At 43.8% G+C, this 20,030-nt stretch overlaps 1 protein-coding gene across 4 annotated transcripts in view; it reads left to right on the top strand.

Moving 5' to 3' along the window:
* The window catches only part of armt1 (acidic residue methyltransferase 1), a 45,964-nt gene extending 35,963 nt beyond the window's left edge, over positions 1-10,001 (top strand). For all 4 annotated transcript variants that reach the window (XM_038805425.1, XM_038805445.1, XM_038805434.1 and 1 more), the window contains exons 2-5: positions 2,037-2,142; positions 3,222-3,460; positions 3,921-4,086; positions 8,778-10,001. In XM_038805425.1, the coding sequence (XP_038661353.1) occupies positions 2,037-2,142; positions 3,222-3,460; positions 3,921-4,086; positions 8,778-9,554 (1,288 nt within the window). In that variant the 3' untranslated portion in view covers positions 9,555-10,001. The remainder of the gene's footprint in view (positions 1-2,036; positions 2,143-3,221; positions 3,461-3,920; positions 4,087-8,777) is intronic.
* Positions 10,002-20,030: the final 10,029 nt, after the last annotated feature.

Genomic DNA, 20,030 nt, shown 5'->3' on the forward strand with positions numbered 1-20,030 from the left:
GGTAGGAGAGGGGAGCGTTTCTGACATTTACAAGGAACTTATGGGGTCAGAGGAGACTCAGACCGAGGAGCTGAAACGCAAGTGGGAGGAGGAGCTGGGAGGAGAGATAGAGGATGGTCTATGGGCGGATGCATTGAATAGAGTCAACGCGTCCACAATATGTGGCAGGTCGTTCATCGGGCTCACGTGACAGGCGGCCCGGATGAGCAGATTTTTGGGTTGGAAGACAGGTGTCCAAAATGTGTGGGAGGCCCAGCGAGCCATGTCCACATGTTCTGGACATGTCCGAAGCTTAGGGGATTTTGGCAGGGGTTTGCAGATGTCATGCCCACGGTGTTAAAAACAAGGGTGACACCGAGTCCAGAGGTGGCATTTTTCGGGGTGTCGGAAGATCCGGGAATTCAGGAGGAGAAAGAGGCAGACGTTCTGCCCTTTGCTTCCCTGGTAGCCCGGGGACAGATACTATTAGTTTGTAGAGATTCAAAGCTCCCGAAGTTGGAGACCTGGCTATCGGACATGGCTAGCTTTCTCTGTTTGGAGAAAATCAAGTTCGCCATGAGAGGGTCATTGTTAGAGTTCGCCCGGAAGTGGCAACCGTTCGTCGACTTCTTTGCGGAAAATTAATATTCAGCGGGGGGGGGGTTAGTTTAGCTTAGAGTAGGGGGTTAATAAAGGTGGGACCTGTAAGGGAGGGAGATGGCTTTTGCACTATGTTTATAGATTCATGTACATTGTTTATTTTGTTGTTGTTGTAATACCAAAAATACCTCAATAAAATGTTTATTAAAAAAAAACTTAGCCTATGCATAAATTCTGCAGTGGGGCAAGCTTCTAAATCTGAGGCATGAATAACACCATCTGAGAGAAGCTGGCATTCCAATATGAGCAGGTTTCATCGACCATTTCACTCAGCTCTTTCACTGGTCTGAAACATTTCTGCAATGTACTCAGGCTGTTGCCCTGGAATTCAAATGAACGTCCGATCACGAGGAACAATAATGCTGAAAGGAGTACTTGAATACATGTAAAATACTTAAATTTATATAACTCCTCAGCACTTTCTAGCCAATGTTGGACTTTTTGAAGTGGAGTTACTTTGTAGGAAAAGCAGCTAATATGTTCTCAGCAAGGTCCCACAAACAACTTTGTGATAATGACCAGATAATCTGTTTTAGTCATGTTGATCAGGTCTCCACTGCTCTTTGAGGATTGTTGAGGGATCTTTTGCTTCCAACTGAGGGTGCCTGAGTTGAATGTTCCATCTAGGCAGCTCTACATCACATGTCTACTTCATTATTTTTCACATCAGTTATCCTGTGGCATCTCTGATGGGTTCCCTGTGTTTAATCAGGCAATCAGGCATAACCAGCAGACAGAGAAAAGCTTCACCACTTCATTCAGGGTTGAACTGTAACACAGGTCCACATATATAGTAGAAATTTGCAAAATCAAAATTTGTTCAATGCTTTTGTTTTTACAATCACAAGCCACCCTTAGCTTGAACATCATGTTGAACAGCAGCATGGATCAGTTGGCACAATGGTGTGGAATATAGTATTGACTTTATTCCGTGTCTGCACTTGATTCTGTTCCTTGTCTGCACTTTCCCATCACAGGCCTTTCCAAGGTCCACTGCATTTGCCAGTAAAACAACATATCAGTTATTTGAGAGATCTGCCAGTTATGTTAAAATTGCAGGAAAAAGGGCAGCACGGTGACATAATGGTTAGCAGTGCTGCCTCACGGCACTGAGGTCCCAGGTTCGATCCTGGCTCTGCATCACTGTCCGTGTGGAGTTTGCACATTCTCTCTTGTTTGTGTGGGTTTCGGCCCCACAAAGATGTGCAAGCTAGGTGGATTGGCCACGCAAAATTGCCCCTTAATTGGAAAAAATTAATTGAGTACTCTTAAATTTATTTTTTTTAAATTGCAGGAAATATCTCTGTAATCCCAACATTGTACAATATGAAAAACCTGTACTAGCCTCTTGCATTCTGGAGCTGTGTATCTTGTCTGATGTCCATTTTTCTTTGTAGGTCTTTTGCGTACTTTACTGTTAAAGACAGACTGCCACAGATACTGACTAAGGCTGTGGATGCACTGCATCGGAATATGGAGATATTTCTTGAGAAATATGGACAGGTGAGTTGAAATATAATTTTACGAAAAGGTTTGACATAAAATGGCGTTGGAAGGGGTACAGTGCAAATTTTCCAGAATGAATACACAATAATTAAGAGCTGTAGTAGGCCATTCGGCTCATCCTGCTTGCTCCTCCATTTAATAAGATCATGGCTGATCTGATTCTGGCCTCAACCCCATTTTTTTGTGTTCCCCCACCCCATAACTCTTGACTCCATTATTGATCAAAAATCTGTCTAACTCAGCCTTGAACATATTCAATGACCCAGACTCCACTGCTCTCTGGGGAAGCAAATCCCACAGACTAAGCACCCTCTTGAGGGAGAAATATTCTCCTCATCTCAGTCTTAAATGGGAGACCCCTCATTTTTAAGCTGTGTCCCCTAATTCTAGACTTCCCCTGAAGGGGAAACATCCTCTGAGCAGCCATTCTGTCAAGTACCCCTGGACGGGATCTTATAAGTTCCAGTAGGATCACTTCTCATTCTTTTACATTCCAGTAGTTATAGACCTAACTTGCTCAACATTTCTTCATAAAATTACCCCTTTATCCCAGGAATCAGATGAGTAAAACCTCTCTGAACTGCTTCTAATGCAATTTTATTCTTCCTTCAGTAAGGAGACCAGTGCTATGAATTTAAACTGTACACAGTACTCCAGATGTGATCTCACTAAGGCTCTGTATGGTTGTAGCAATATTTCCCTACTTTTATACTCTAGTCCCCTTGCAATAAATTCCTAAACACTCGCTTTACATTAAGATTGTCGGAAGCCAATAGGACAGTAAGATGTTCATTGAGCAAAAACAACCAGTACAGACCTGATGGATCAAATGCCGCTTTCGTATTGTATTGTGTGATTAATTTGTAATATATTACCTAAAGCAGTGGGATCCATACACTGCAATAATTTATCAGCTTATTTGGGTAGAGTGATCAGGTTTTGCAAGAAATAATTAAAAAGATTATAAATTGTTCCAAAGTTTTAAAATTACCACATAAAAATGTTAGACTTTTATTTTGTAATGTATTTCACAAAGATAACATGTTAATTTGTGATGATTTTGCGTGTTTTTCTAGGAAGGTGTTGAGGCAGAAAAAAGAGCCATCTCCCTCTTGTCTAAGTTACGAAATGAGCTGCAAACTGACAAGCCGGTACTGCCTCTTACAGATGGATTACCGGATGCTTGCCAATGGAATGAATACCTGGAACACCTACAGGCTGGACCGGATACTGAAGAACCCAGCTGGTTTAAATCCCCCTGGCTGTACATGGAGTGTTATATGTACCGTCGGATTCAGGAATCACTGGAGCTCAAGTGAGTGAAGCAATTAGTAAAAAAAAAATGAACACTTAAAAAAATGTGTATAACTTTTTACATACTCTTCTTCTGTAAACGTATCACTTTTCTATTCATTAAATTTTGTCCATCAATCTACCCAAGCTACCGATATGCTTATATCCTTCTGAAGCTGTCTCATTCTCTTAAACAATACAACAGTTTTGTGGCATTTGCAAGTTCTGGTATGTATCCCTGTGTTTCCTTAGTTGTGAAAATCTTTGGGTTATCCTGAGGATGTATAAGGTGCCAAACCTTTGTCCAATTGTGAAGCACCTTGGGAGGGTTTCCTTTATCAATGGTGTATGTAAATAAATGTAAGCTTTTATTTTTGTCTGAACAATCTTGCAAGATAACAGCTAGAATCGATGATGTTAACACTGAAATTTAGGATTTTAATTTTGTAACTTAATTTAGTTTTCTGTTCACTGTGTTGCAGTCCTCCCATGTGTGATTTTGATGTATTCAATGAAGCAAAGACCCAAAGTTTCTTCACGTCACAGCAGGCTATCGTTACTATCTGCACCTATTTTCTAGAAATGAAAAATAAAATAAAATATTTTAAGGATACTCAACTCAAAGCTGAGTTTCTGCTGCTGACACAGGTAGGCCTTAAATGAATAAGTGCATACTCGCTTATATTTGTGTAGTTACTATTAAGGTTGCATGTAGCTGTGATAAAGTGCTAATATCAGATTTCACAGTACAATAATTGACCCATCGTTAACTTGGAGCTCCTGCCCCGTACATTGTTGTTTGGTGCCACACAAAAACTGTTTAGAAGTTTAAAACATTTTCTTTTAAAGGGAAAGCATTTTAAGCAATACAAATGGTACTAGGGTGACATGGTGGGGCAGTGGTTAGCACTGCTGCCTCAAGCCGCTGAGGACCCGGGTTCGATCCCGGCCCCGAGTCACTGTCCGTGTGTTTGCACATTCTCCCCATGTCTGCGTGGGTTTCACCCCCACAACCCCAAAAAAGTGCAAGATAGGTGGATTGGCCACGCCAAATTACCCCTTAGTTGGGAAAAATAATTGGGTACTCTAAAAGAAAGGTAAGTGAGTATTTTCTTATTTTCATTCAGTATCCAGTAGTTAGCTTGTTGGTATCAACTTCTGGGTTTCATTTTAATACACAGTTCACATAAACAAAGCCTCACTAACACCAAGGAAAACGTCACAAAATACGTCCTAAAACACAATTGTGCCCTCAGAAATAGCTGTTTGGGGAATCCATGATATGAGTGTAAAATTATTTTTTTCTTCTTCATTTTTTCTTTCTTTCTTTAAATTTTAAGTCTCAATTATTGTTTTCAAATTAAGGAGCAATTTAGCATGGTCAATCCACCTAACCTGCACATCTTTTGAGTTGTGGGGGTGAAACCTAGCAGACACGGGTGAATGTGCAAACTCCACACGGACAGTGATCCAGGGCCGAGATTCAAACCCGGGTCCTCAGTGCCGTAGGCAGCAGTGCTAACCACTGTGCCATGTGCTACCCCATGAGTGTAGAATTATGATTAATGTTGTTGCAGATGCATGACAGTAACCACAGAATCTCTCATCTTTGTACACTTGGAGTCATTCCTGTAGTTTTCTTGAGGTGAAGGGAACCATTGTAGATGCATATTTATATTACTGCTTAAAAAGATTGTATGTATCTGTGTACATCTATTTGCAGTCATTTACAAAATAAATTTAGAATACCCAATTATTTTTTTCCAAGTAAAGAACAATTTAATGTGGCCAATCCAACTAGCCTGCACATCTTTGTGCTGTGGCTGTGAAACCCATGCAGACATGGGGGAGAATGTGCAACTCCACACAGACAGTGGCCTGGGTCCTCAGCGCTGTAGGCAGCAGTACTAACCACTGCACCACCGTGCCGCCCTCAAGCATTTACAGCCATTTTCATGGTGTGTGATAATCTTATGATTAATAAGCTATCATTGATCACTTAGTTAGGAGGGATTAGTCAGACTTCCCCTATCTCCATGCTCAAGTTATCTGCTTGGTGTGCTACACGCAGATCAAAAAAATAAATCAGTAGAGTGAAAATAGATAGGATACACTAGGTTTCAACAAGAAAAATGCTTTACACCAAAGGATCTGGTGCCTTTTTAGTTTGGATTTGAGATTAAAACAATCTGTATTGTATTGCATGAGACAGTTGCAATATTATGATCCCTAACCAGACCCCAACAGTGGCCAGGATACAGGACAGAAACCCCAACATTTTATTTTAATTTTGTCAGACTGTGAGGAAAGGATACCTCGTTGGAGGAGTGATTTCACGAAAATTAGAGATATGGTATATTGAAACAAACCTTATTACTAACACAAAATATCTTTAACATCACAGAAGAAAATAACTTACAATTACCCCTCAAACAATGCTAATCAATGCAGTGGTACGGTAACCCTTAACTTCTATCTTTATTCACACTCAAGTAACAAAAAAAAATGCCACCTCTCAATACACTGTTAAATAATAATAACGATCTTAGTGTCACAAATAGACTTACATTAACACTGCAATGAAGTTACTGTGAAAATCCCCTGTTCGCCACATTCCAGCGCCTATTCGGGTGCACTGAGGGAGAATTCAGAATGTCCAAATTATCTAACCAGCACGTCTTTCAGGTCTTGTGGGAGGAAATCGGAGCACCCGGAGGAAAGCCACGTAGACACTAAAAGAACGTGCAGACTCCGCCAGGAATTGAACCCAGGTACCTGGTGCTGTGAAGTCACAGTGCTAACCACTATGCTACCGTGCCGCCCATGGTACAGTTAGCACTCAGGAATACCTGCTTTACAGAGATGTTCTTTGTGGAAGAGAGATCTTTTAACACTGCTTAAAAGAAAAACCTCCAGACATTACTCCAGCTTGTTTCCGGTCACACACACTTCTGAACTGCTTGGAAAGAATCTGTTCATCTAGCTACTGACATATCTTTAACTGAATTCTGCTCACAGCTCCATTTAAACCTCAAATGAAACTCTGCTTTCCTGTAAAATGCCTGATATCATAGCTCCACCCAGTAACTTACATCATCATACTAAGCTTAAATCTAATTAACTCCACCGGGAACACACACACACACACACACACACCCCCCCCCCCCCCCCCCCCCCCCATCCAAACAAAACTGCATCAGCCCAAGTTTTTTTACAAAGCCTCAATTGCATAATTGCACCCATGGCTCCCAACCTTTCAAACCTGGATTCTTTTAAAAACATGACCGGAGCAGTCATACACACACTAACCCAGGCTTTAAACTTTACTGCACCAAATACGTATAATACAATTTACCTGAAATTCTTACATTCATCACTGCAGTCACTCATAAAATGAGTGCAGATTGACCTTCAACCAATTCTTTCCATCGCTGATGTCTCTAGCTGAATTTCAAATTGTTAGATAACTCAAAATTACCGCAAAAATGCTAAATGCCAATTGTTTAAAACAGTTAACAGTGGATAGATTATTTATCCTCACCACTGAAATGTATCACCTTTTGTAATTTCGGAAACCACTTGGAAAATCAGCGCAGATGCTTTACTCTTTAACTTCCATGTGTTACAATACCAACTGATGTTAACACTGGACAAGCCAGATCCTAGAGTGAAACCTGGCTTGATAGATCCTAACTTTATTTTTTTTCAGAAACTGTGGTGGCATATACTGAACTAACTCACAGGAATATGCTGATAAATTTCTAACATAAAGAATTTTTAAAATGAAACATAAAAAAATTAAGTATGTTACTCCAAACAAAATGCTTGGAAAGATCTCACAACCAACACAAGAAAATGAATCAAATCATATTGTTCCGTTACAGACACATAAACCAGTGAAGAATTACCACAATCCTCATCAACAGGCTTCTCGCTGGAGACTGGCACAGTTGCCAATGGTTTTCTTCTGGTGAATTCTTATGCGTTAACTTGATGCTTTTCACCCAACTTGTATCTCTCCCTGAGACACCCAAAACTACATTCTAATCTCACTGTGGCTTCATCTGCAAAGCAAACACATGAGTTCCCTAAATTCAGTCTCTCAATGGCCTTATGATATTTCTTAACAGAGAGCTGTAACACCTGTCTTCCCTCCCTCACACTAAATTCATCCTTGCCTTTTTCCGTGTCACTTGACCAATGTCAATAGGGAACAGCCTAGTTTTTTCTACTCATGTTTTTCCCAAAATCACAAAACTACTAACTTTTTTTTACCCACCTCTTTAACTTATGGAATTGTAAAACAACATTAAAATGGAAAGACTGACCTTTCAGCCACAGGTCCATCTAGACTTCTAGGTACCAAAGCTCATAAACCATCTCCATGAAACTGAAGCCACCATATATATATATAAATACAGCTTTAAAAATATACATTGTTCATCACACATTTGCAATAAAGATGTATTTTCTTAAAAGAGACTGCATGAATAAGATATTATTGCAAACATAATTCAAAGTTGTACAGGTAGTTATCAAAATAATGTAATACTCTGAGACAGTTTACCTTCATGGCCTGCATCAATGTATTGAATGGAGCCTTGATATTTAACTCAATGTCCCATTTATTTATGTTTATTGTAAGTTGCTGTTGCAAACAGATTTTTGGTGTTCTGAATTGGGATTTATTGAACAATATTGAACGCATCACTTTGCAAATTCCCAGGCCAGAATATTCAAATAGACATACAAGTGAATAAAAAAACTCCAGACACAAATGACTAATAATGTACTTGAGTTTCAAGGAGCTTTTAACCATATGTAACCCATCAAATACGGTTTGAACATCTTTCTGTGGTTCTTGTGTCACTTAGGAATGTTAGGGGAGAGGCCAAAGTTTCAACTTGCAACCTTTTATGGTGTCCAAAGTTCAATTATAATATCAATATTTTTTTTTTCAAAAGGTTTGGGCTGAGTGGAATGTCCATTTGTGATGCAGTGATTTACAGGTCACTGTTTCCATATTTCTGAGGTACCATGATGTGCACTGTTAAAAATGGATTTTTCTTAACATTTTCTCACTGCAGTATTCAAGTTTTTTAAGAAATGGATGCAGATTTTATGTCATACGTTGTCAACTGCTTTTGCTGTTACCCAATATGAAATCAAGGGGCACTTCAAAGCTAATGTATTTCACTTTCATTTCTGTTTGTTCTCATAATCTTGTGCAGGAAGAAGTAAGGTTCCTGGAGTTATTTTGGACACTTTTGTCAACATTTTAATTTCCTGTGCTGTGAGAAGATAATGTTGATAACTTATGATTTTTTTTTTAAACCTAGGTTGCATTGTGGGGAAACAGATGTGACCTTTCCATTTCTGGTGGCCAGGAAAACTCTCAGAAGCTTAATCCATTAATTTCTCTGGAATCTTTGAAGCATTTCATACTGGTGGATGATTCTGAATCTGTTTGGGAGGTCCTCATTAATAGAAAGAAAAACAAAACTTCAGAAACAACATGCACCCGAATAGATATTGTCCTTGACAATTCTGGATTTGAGCTGGTGACAGACTTGATACTAGCAGATTTTCTCCTTGCCTCTGGACTAGCTGATGTGATTCACTTTCATGGCAAAAGCATACCTTGGTTTGTTTCTGATACAACCAAGAAAGATTTTGATTGGACACTAAAGCAGATGCAGGCAGCCAATCACGTGCAGATGTCCAGATGTGGTGTAATGTGGGAAAAGAATATGAAGCAAGGTGTTTGGATTTATCACGATCATCTTTTCTGGACCCTCCCTCACGAGTTTTGTGACATGCCTCTGGTAGCACATGATCTGTATGCCGAATTGCAGAAGGCAAATTTGATCTTTTTTAAGGGAGACCTGAATTATAGGAAACTAACAGGAGACAGAAAATGGAGCTATACAGTTTCCTTTGACACTGCTCTACGCGGGTTTCAACCTGCGCCACTTTGTAGCTTGAGAACACTGAAAGCTGATATTCAAGTTGGCTTAAAGCCTGAACAAGGCGAGCAACTGGCAGCCTCTGATGCTGAATGGATGATTAGTGGACGTTTTGCTATTATTCAGTTCAGTAACTCCTACCAAACATAATGTTTACAAATCTACCTGCATGGTATATCAGCAAATCTGTCTGGCTGATCATGGAGCTGCTTGGTAACAGTTAGCATGCTTCTTTATTGTTTACAGAATACATACTGATCTTAAGAAAATTAGAGCCTAAGATTTTTATAATTACATTTTTTGAGGTGGGGGGTTGCAGGAATGTTTGTTGAAAATAGCAGGATCTACCTGGACAATCTGCAGAAAACAAAATGTCTTTATATAAAACTGAAATGCTACCCTAACGTTGTCAATGTAAGATTAACAACAGAACACATTGATGTCAATTACCAGTTTCTTGTGAAGTATGTGTTCATTCAAAATTAAAATGGTTGCTGGAATTGACATGGCATAGAGAACAAAAAACAGTACAGCACAGGAACAGGCTCTTCGTTAGTTACACGTAAATTTAATACAGTAAACAAACTAAAAGCAATGATTTCCACTGTTACATGTCTTATTTTCTAAAAACTACAAATTCCGATGATTAAGTTAATTTGCATCAGGATGATGCCCTCCGTGCTTGTGCCAATCATGATGCCTGTCTAAACTAAAACCGTCTGCACCTCCAGGGTCCTTATCCCTCTCTTCCCATCCTAGTCATGTATTCATCAAGATGCCTCTTAAGCACCGCTTTCGTATCTGCTTCCGCCATGGGCAGCATAATGCCTTCGATTTAAAAAAAATTGTGAACATTTAACAGATCCGGTGGTAACCAACAAGCAATTATTTAAATAGAATTGAGTGAAAAGTAAATTGGCTTTTTCCCTATGTGAACTGTTAAATGACTGCAAAAGATGTATCACCATATTATGCCTATTTTAACAGAGGACGTTTAACAATGAAGAATACATAACAAGTAGTGTTGTACCGGACGATAGAGTAGGGTTAACCTGTGGGAAACTAGTATGATCTGATCAGCTATTCATTTTACATTCTTTAATTTTGCTTTTCACTAAGTTCAATGGAAGGTAATGTCAGGCAGTGTTTAAAATGGATGCCCGATTTAATCATGTAAGTTACCTACCAGATGGGTTATGGTAACTTACTCTCTGTGACACTGCTTATGGGAAGTGGAAGGTCTGAGAATCATTTTGTTCATGGGTTGTGTGTTTATCCACATATCTATGTAAACAAGATAGTGGTTCACCCATCACAATAACACAGCAAATTCACTGAAGCAATCAACTACACAATGACACAAGGTGAACTGATGTCTTAAAGATACTGCAAGATGTGTGATGTCACAGATCTAACACTTGTAAAACTATTTGCTGACTAATTTACAAAACTAGTTTGAAATGGAATTAATCTTGGTCTTCCCTCCTCAGCAATGCTGTCAGATAGAAATTGCTGATTTAAACAAAAGAACTGTGGCAGACTTGTTAGTTTCCCAGCCACCCCAAAAAATAAATCTATTACATAATACACACAAAAAAATCCAGTTCTGAATAACTTTCAGACTTCACCGTTAAAAGGATTGACTGCTTTACGTGGACAGTCTTCAATATCATTCCAGTGCCATTGTTGAAAACTGATGCTGCCAGCCTGATTGTTCCTTCATGCTGTGTGACCTGGCCAACCCAGCCTGTATAGCTGCTGTGTAAAATATGGCAGACTTGATTCTAAAAACAGACTCTGACATCATCTGAGGCTTAATGTAATCAATACATTAATGCTCTTTACAAAGGAAAGCTTTCCTTTTTATTTGTTTTGTGCCACTTCCCCTGAATTATAATTTTCAAGTGTTCATATTTTAATATATAAATTATACATGTCCATAGTTTTCTAACAGTCTTCTGTTACTACCAGTTTTTTTGCTCACTGCTGTCAAGTGCTAGGACATTGAGGCTAAACTTGATTCTTAATATAAATCCCTTAGTCTACCCTGTTCACTGAACAGTCAGATTATTGGACTGAATTATTGGACAGCAGCAGTGACAGCACTTGCCATGGACCTGAAAGAAAGCAGCGTGGTGGCACAGTGGTTAGCACTTCTGCCTCAACGCCAGAGACCCAGGTTCGATTCTGTCTGTGTGAGTTTGTACATTCTCTCTGTGTGGGTGGGTTTCCTCCAGGTGCTCCGGTTTCCTCCCACAGTCCAAAGATGTGCAGGCTAGTTGATTTGGTCATGCTCAAAGCGCATGGTTGCGGGATAGGGTGGGGGGAGTGGGCCTAGGCAGAGTGCTCTTTCGTAGGGTTGATGCAGACTCGATGGGCTGAATGGCCCCTGCACTGTGGGGAGTCTATGGAAAACTGTCTGCAAGGATCTAGCCATCTCTGGCATGGATTTCAGCTTCCCTGATGTTCATTTGAATCTTGGTGCAATGCCTGGTGAAACCCTTCCCTCCTAAAATCCATGTTTCCTCTTTGTTCACTCTCTGTCATTCTCCCTCTTTTTTTACCCATTTTTCCACCTGCCCATTCTGTGATATTAGAATCTAAGAACAAGAAACAGCAGTAGGTGTAGGTCAAATGGTCCATCAAGCCTGCTCCGCCTTTATCTAATTAAGCTTATTTGTACTTCCCGAAAGGAAATATAATCTTCCTTGGATATGGAAACCAATACTCCACATCAGTCTTGTCTGCATTGTGGGCCACGTAGCCCCTCACTGCGCCACGCAAAGCACTCATTGGGCCCACGGCGCTCCTTATTGCGGCCTGTGGATCCCCTCATTGCGGCCCGTGGATCCCCTCATTGTGGCCCGTGGAGCCCCTCATTGCGGCCCATGGAGCCCCTCATTGTGGCCCGTGGAGCCCCTCATTGCGGCCTGCGGAGCCCCTCATTGGGGCTCATGGCGCCTCTCATTGGAGCCCCTCATTGCGGCCCGTGGAGCCCCTCATTGCGGCCCGTGGAGCCCCTCATTGCAGCCCGTGGATCCCCTCATTGCGGCCCGTGGATCCCCTCATTGCGGCCCGTGGAGCCCCTCATTGCGGCCCGTGGAGCCCCTCATTGCGGCCCGCGGAGCCCCTCATTGGGGCTCATGGCACCCCTCATTGGAGCCCCTCATTGCGGCCCACGGAACCCCTCATTGCGGCACCTGGGGATCCTCATTGTGGCCCGTGAAGCCCCTCATTGCAGCCCGCGGCACACCTTATTGCGGCCCACAGAGCCCCTCACTGGCCAGTGGAAATCCTCATTGCGGCTCACGGAGCCCCTCATTGTAGCTCGTGGAGCCCCACATTAGGGCCCCTGGGGGGTCTTCATTATGGCTCACGGAGCCCGTCATTGTGGCCTGTTGAGCTCCTCATTGCTTCCGCGGAGCCCCTCATTCTGGTCCACGGAGCCCCTCATTGCGGCACCTGGGGGTCCTCATTGTGGCCCGTGAAGCCCCTCATTGCAGTCCGTGAAGCCCATCACTGGGGTCTGTGAAGCCCTCATTGCAGTACACAGAGCCCCTCATTGCGGCCCACGAAGCCCCTCATTGCGGCACCTGGGGGTCTACCTTGCGGCCTGTGAAGCCCCTTATTGCGGCCCACGGAGCCACTCACTGCGGAAGGCAGAGCCCCTCATTGCGGCCCACAGAGCCCTTCATTGCGGCCCGCAGAGCTCCTTCTTGGCCTGTGGAGCCCCTCATTGCGGCCCACGGCGCTTCTTATTGCGGCCGTGGAGCCCCTCATTGTGACCTGTGGAGCCCCTCACTGTGGCCCGTGGAGTCCCTCATTAGGGCCCTGGGGGGGTCCTCATTGCGGCTCACAGAGCCCCTCATTGCGGCTCATCGAGCCCCTCATTGCGGCCCGCAGAACTCCTCATTGTGGCTCGTAGAGCCCCTCATTGCGGCCTGCGGAGCTCCTCACTGCGGCTCACGGAGCCCCTCACTGCGGCACCTGGGGGTCCTCATTGTGGCCCGAGAAGCACTATATTGCAGCCCACGGAGCCCCTCACTGCGGCTCACGGAGCCCCTCGTTGCGGCCTGCGGAGCTCCTTATTGTGGCCTGTGGAGCCCCTCATTGCAGCCCACGGCGCTCCTTATTGCGGCCCGTGGAGCCCTCGTTACGGCCCTCATTGCAGCCCGTGAAGCCCCTCATTGCGGCCCGTGAGACTCCTCATTGCGGCCTGCAGAACGATGGTTGAAATGTCAGTGAGTTTGAAGATTTCTGCAGGGGACGGCTCCAATCAGAATTGTTTCTCTCCTGTCATTGATAGGCTCAATTGTGAGCCTATCAGCAACAAACATGGCAAAGGAGCTGACTCTGAATGGAGCAACAATGAACAACGGCAACTGAGTATCATCACTCCTTCCCCTGGTTCAGGCTGCTTTTCGCTAGCTCCTGGTTCCCACTAATCCTCAGGCCTCAATCCAGACCCATCTTCCACTCTTCCCACGTCCCAGCTGATTGAGTGAAGGTGATTTTTTAAAAATATAAATTTAGAGTACCCAATTCATTTTTTCCAATTAAGGGGCAATTTAGCATGGCCAATCCATCTACCCTGCACATCTTTGGGTTGTGGAGGCGAAACCCACGCAAACACGGGGAGAATGTGCAAACTCCACACGGACAGTGACCCAGAGCCGGGATCGAACCTGGGACCTCAACGGCGTGAGACCGCAGGGCTAACCCATTGCGCCACCGTGCTGCCGTGAAGGTGGGTGATTGAGAGTGTGTGTGTCGGTGTGAACCAAGTATGTGGGGTTTGTGTGTGAGGCTAGTGGGTGTGGGGGGGTGAGTGTGTGTAGATGAGGTGCGCGAGTATGAGGAGGGTGTGTGCGGCTTGCGTGAGTGTGGGGTGCCTGTGTGGGCGCCTGAGTATGTGTGAGTGTGCATGTATGGGGTGCGTGAGTATGTGTGGGAGGATGAGTGTGTGTCTGGGGTGTGTGCGTGTGTGGGTTGTGTGTGTGTGATGCGTATTTGTGTGGAGTGTGGGTTGGGTGAGTGTGTGTGGAGTGCATGTTTGAAATGTGGGATGGGTGTATGGGGTGCATGTTTATGGGGAGCATGAGTGTGGGGTTTGTGAGGTATGAGATGCATTTGAGGTGCACGAGTGTGGGGTTTCTGAGTGGGGTGCATATGGTGTATAAATGTATGGTGTGCTTGAATGTGTGGTGCGTGTATGTGGAGCGTGTGGGGGGGGGGTGTTGTGAGTACATGTGCTGTGTGTGTGGGGTCAAGAGTATGTGTATATGTGTTGTCTGTGGGGTGAATGTGTAAGGGGTGTTTGTGTGTGTGGAGTGCATTTTGTATGTGTGTGCGGGGTGCATGTGTATGTGCGTGGGAGGCGCGTCAGCCTGTATATGGTGCATGTGATGTGTGAGTGTGCGGTGCATGAGTGTATAGGGTTCGTGAGTGTGTGAGGTGAGTTTGGGTTGCTCAAGTATGTGGGGTGTGTGTGGGATGTGCATGATGTACGTAAGTGAATGTGTGAGATGGGAAGTGTGTGGGGGATTTGTGAGTATGGTGTGTGTGTGGGATGAGTGCACAATGAATGTGTGTGTGTGTGTACGTGTGGCGTACATGACTGTGAGGTACATGAGTGTGTGCGGGGTGGGTGTGTGTGTGGTATACCTAAGTGTATGGGGTGCATGAGTATGGGGTGTGTGACTGTGTAGTATGTGCATGGGGTGCATGAGTGTGTGTGGGATGCTCGAGTGTGTGCCATCGGTCAACTTTGATGCATTATACTTGATCTCTTTACATGGGTGATACAGTGGTTAGTACTGCCAGGCACCCGGGTTCGATTGGCATATGGTACACTTGCCTTTATCAATCATGGCATAGATTGCAAAACAAGGAAGTCATGTTGGAGTTATATAGAATGTTGGTGAGGCCACAGCTGGATTACTGTGTGCAGTTCTGATCGCCATATTATAGGAAGGGTGTGATTGCACTGGAGTCGGTGCAGAGGCTTTTCATCATGATGTTGGAACATTTAAATTGTTTTCCCTGGAGCAAAGAAGACTGAGGATCGACCTGATTGAGGTGTACAAGATTATGAGAGGCATAGACAGGGTGGAGTTGAAGGGCCATTTAGGAGGGGTCACAAGTTCAAGGTGAGGGGCGGGAGGTTCAGGGGGGTATTTGAGGAAAAACATTTTTACCCAGAGGGTGGTGACAGCCTAGAACGTGCTGCCTGGGAGGGTGGTAGAGGCAGGTTGCCTCACATCCTTTAAAAAGTACTTGGATGAGCAGCTGGCACGTCTTAACATTCAAGGCTATGGGCCAGGTGTTGACAAATGGGATTAGGATTGGCAGATTAGGTGCCTTTCATGTGGCGGTGCAGACTCAAAGGGCCTTTTCTGTACTGTATTTTTCTGTGATTCTGACCTTGGGTGACTGTGGAGTTTGCACATTCTCCCTGTGTCTGCGTGGGTTTCCTCCGGGTGCACCGATTTCCTCCCACAGTTCAAAGATGTTCGGGTTAGGTGGATTCGCCATGCTGAATTGCTCCTTAGTATCCAACGGTCAGATGCAGTTACAAGGGTAGGGTGTGGTCGTGGGCCTAGATAGGGTGTGGTCGTGGGCCTAGGTAGGGTGTGGTCATGGGCCTAGGTAGAGTGTGGTCGTGGGCCTAGGTAGGGTGTGGTCATGGGCCGAGGTAGGGTGTGGTCGTGGGCCTAGGTAGGATGTGGTCGTGGGCCTAGGTAGGGTGTGGTCGTGGGCCTAGGTAGGGTGTGGTCGTGGGCCTAGGTAGGGTGTGGTCGTGGGCCTAGGTAGGGTGTGGTCGTGGGCCTAGGTAGGGTGTGGTCGTGGGCCTAGGTAGGGTGCTCTTTCAGATGGTTGGTGCTAAATGGCCTCCTGCATTGTAGTGCTTTTATGGCTTTTATGATTCACTTAAAGTCATTTGTATAAATGTATTAAATTACAAATAGTTAAAACTGTTGCACTAATCCTTGCGGCACTCGATTGGACCAGCCTGCCAATTTTAAACAACCCATTTATTCCAAATCTGTTTCATGCCCTTTATCCATGCAACTGTAATATCATCAACCTCAAGAGTTCCAGCTCCTTTGGGCTCCATGTGTCATTCGTATGTCTGACTAGACTCCTGAGACATCTGTTCTACTCAGAAATCAGTCATGACAGGAGACTCCCAGGAGAATATTCCTTTAGGGATATCCTCAAAGCATCCCTGAAAAGATCTAAACATCGTTGCTGATTCACAGGAGTCCCTGGTTTGTGACTGAACAAAATGGAGAAGCGTTGCTCAGGAAGGCATCAAAGACATCAAGAGACTTCATCTGGCACACAGAGGTGAAGTTGAGGCATTGGAAGGAGCATACAAACTTTCAAACACCCTTCAAGCACCATCTGCCCACATGTGGCAGTGTCTGCAGATCGCGCATTGGACTCATCAGCATTAGATTAATAGAATCCCTACAGTGTAAAAGGAGGCTACTTGACCCACTGAGTCTGCATTGACCCTCCAAAAGAGCATCATCAAACCCAAGGGACAGCCTAAAAAGAGAAAGAATGGGTGAAACTGGCAGCCCGCGAGTCACAAACCCCACTTTGAAAATGCCTGGGGTAAAGTGCCAGAAATGTATAAGGAGTTGATGGATTGGGAGGGATCCCAGATAGGGGTAGTGAAGCGTAAGTGGGAGGAAGAGTTGGCGGTTGGGTGGGGGGCTTGTGTGTTGGAGGAGGCTCTGAAGAGGGTCCTCTTGTATGCTAGGCTTTGCCTTATTCAGTTCGAGGTGGCACATATGACTGTGGCCAGGATGAGGTTTGTTGAAGGAGTAGAGGATAGGTGTCTCTAATCTAAAATACTCCTTGTGCTGTGATCAGTCTCTCCTTTGCTAACTACCCAGCATTCCCCGAGGTATGATATTTATTCTGGGAACTAGTGGTGCCCTCTCGTGTTTGAATTACACTGAGATGTAATAATTAACTCTTCACTGGCTTGTCCGTTTTCATATCATTACATTGCCTTTTTTTAGACATTTCTTTTCTGTTTACAAAGAAAAAAGAATGGATAATATTTGTAAAATACATGATATGAAGATGACTTTAACATTTAGTGAAAAATCAATAATGAGAAAGTTCAACAGGTCGATTCACAAATTGAGACTGTCCTTAGTCTTCACTCGTGGTGTGTTGAAGTACCAACAAGTCATCATCAGGTTTTCGACTGGTTGAACCACTTTTGTTGTCTGACCAGGTCTTCTTTCTGTGCTTGTGGTGTTGATTTTGTATGTCATTTGCCTTAAAAACTGGTTTGCTTTTTTGTCTTGGAGCTAATACGAATTCATGAAATTCGTTGGCATGACATTTGTTTATTCTGAACAATATCCATGTTTCTGGCATTGTTTTGGACTGTGCTGTTAAGTTGTCCTTCAGTTTCACAGTTGTACCATTGTGTACATTCGGCCCATCGAGTCTGCACCAGCTCTTGGAAAGAGCACCCTACCCAAGGTCAACACCTCCACCTTATCCCCATAACCCAGTAACCCCACCCAACACTAAGTCCAATTTTGGATACTAAGGGCAATTTATCATGGCCAATCCACCTAACCTGCACATCTTTGGACTGTGGGAGGAAACCGGAGCACCCGGAGGAAACCCACGCACACACGGGGAGGATGTACAGACTCCACACAGACAGTGACCCAAGCTGGAATCGAACCTGGGACCCTGGAGCTGTAAAGCAGTTGTGCTATCCACAAGGCTACCGTGCTGCCCAAGTTTTGCTGTGGTGCTGCACATATTGTATGCTACTTGTGATTACTTTGTCACTATTCGCAAATACAATGGGTAGACATTCATAGTCTTCTTCTTGTTGATCAAATAAGCTAGTGAGACCTTCATAGTCTTCTTCTTGCATTGGTTTCTCTCTGGGTCTTTCATTACTTCCATTCTGGAGTCAGACAGTGCTCTCTCTGTGGAGTCTTACAGTGATCTCTCTGTGGAGTCTTTCAGTGCTCTCTCTGTGGAGTCCTTCAGTGCTCTCTCTGTGGAGTCTTTCATTGCTCTCTCCCTGGAGTCTTTCAGTGCTCTCTCTGTGGCGTTTTTCTCTTCTTGTTCATTTGACAGGTTACTGTCATCCAATGTATCACTATCTGCTGATTCATCTACCATTAGTAGAGTGGTATTTAGCTTTTCAACCATGTTGCTAATACTGTGATCATCATATCCGAATATCTCAGCCATGTCTGAGTAATATACTTTAAATGTAGCATTCGGCTTCTTTAGTTTTGGATTTGTTGATTTTATTTTTGTGTTGCATGCTGCCAACATTTTGTTTAATGGTGCTATAAATGTTTTCTTCACCTGTTTGTTGAAATTCAGTCATTGTTCTGCCTTACAAGGTTAAAAAAAACTTGTGTTTTGTGCCTTTAAAACTGTCTTTTTAAATTTTCTGGCAGTTTCCCTTTAAGTGGGCATGTCCAAAATGCTCTGTCATGCGTAATCTTCAATTGCGCATGCGCAAGTCGTTCTTCCCACCGCATACGCTTTTTTCAACTGCGCATGCGCGGCTTCTTGCGCGTGCGCAGAGCGGTATTCTGCCAGTTTGCGTCTTTTTTAGAAGTGTGCATGTGCGTACTTGTCCCGCACATGTGCAGAACAGTCAGAATTGGAATCACGCATTTTTTCTGGGTGTGCTCATTCCTCTTTTTGAGCGTGATTAATTTTCAACTGCGCCATAGCTTTAACGGAAGGAAAAACATTTTCACTTTGACGATTTAACGTTTCCGCACATCAATTTTAAATTGTTTCCTTGCATTGCACATTTTAATCGAATCTTGAGACAGCATTTTTTGTTGCTTTTGAGGTCTTTTTATGAACTCTTCATCACTTCCACAATAATGATCACATTTGTTAACTACCAGTTCAAAGTTTGTTTTTTCAGCATCATTCTCAAAATGGAACATGTTACATACATCTGTGGCATGTTGCCCAGCCATTAGTAATAATAAGGCAATTTTTACGCTCATCTTTGGTAGTTTCTATATTAGAGGATGAGAGATAGAGTTGAAACTCTTGTTTAAACATTCGGCAGTTAGCATTACGATTACCATTCACCTGGAATCATCGTGGAGCGTGAGCTTTGTCCATTAGTCCTGGATTCGTCGATGTCTCACAGTAACAGGTCTGTTTTTCAAAATTCGAATTGCATCTTAGTTTTTTACTAGATCCTCACTAAACTAAATTAGTTGGCGACAGTAGACATACCTGGTACCATGTTATTACGTGGTACATTAGAATTTAAAGCTTTCCACTCCTGGAAGCATGTTATATTTCACTTTGAGAAAGGCAGCGCCAGCCAACGGAACCCCTGGCAGCAGGGATGGGCACCAGGGCCAGAGGCCCCCATATACTGGCCACCAAAAGGGCCAGGGCTGCAGAGGTTGGGGGGAGAACATGTTGGGGCAGAGCCCGCAGTGCAAACTGGGACCATCATGTTGCCCTTTGTACCTGGTTGGGCACGGGGGCAAGCACCATGCTAACATGTTGGCCACTCAGCACTGCAGTCAATGGATATTGGAATTCAACCAGCAATGGTGGCCTTTCTGCTAGTCGCCATAGCCC

The sequence above is a fragment of the Scyliorhinus canicula genome, chromosome 1 (genome assembly GCF_902713615.1).
Source record: "Scyliorhinus canicula chromosome 1, sScyCan1.1, whole genome shotgun sequence".
Classification (NCBI taxonomy): Eukaryota; Metazoa; Chordata; class Chondrichthyes; order Carcharhiniformes; family Scyliorhinidae; genus Scyliorhinus; species Scyliorhinus canicula.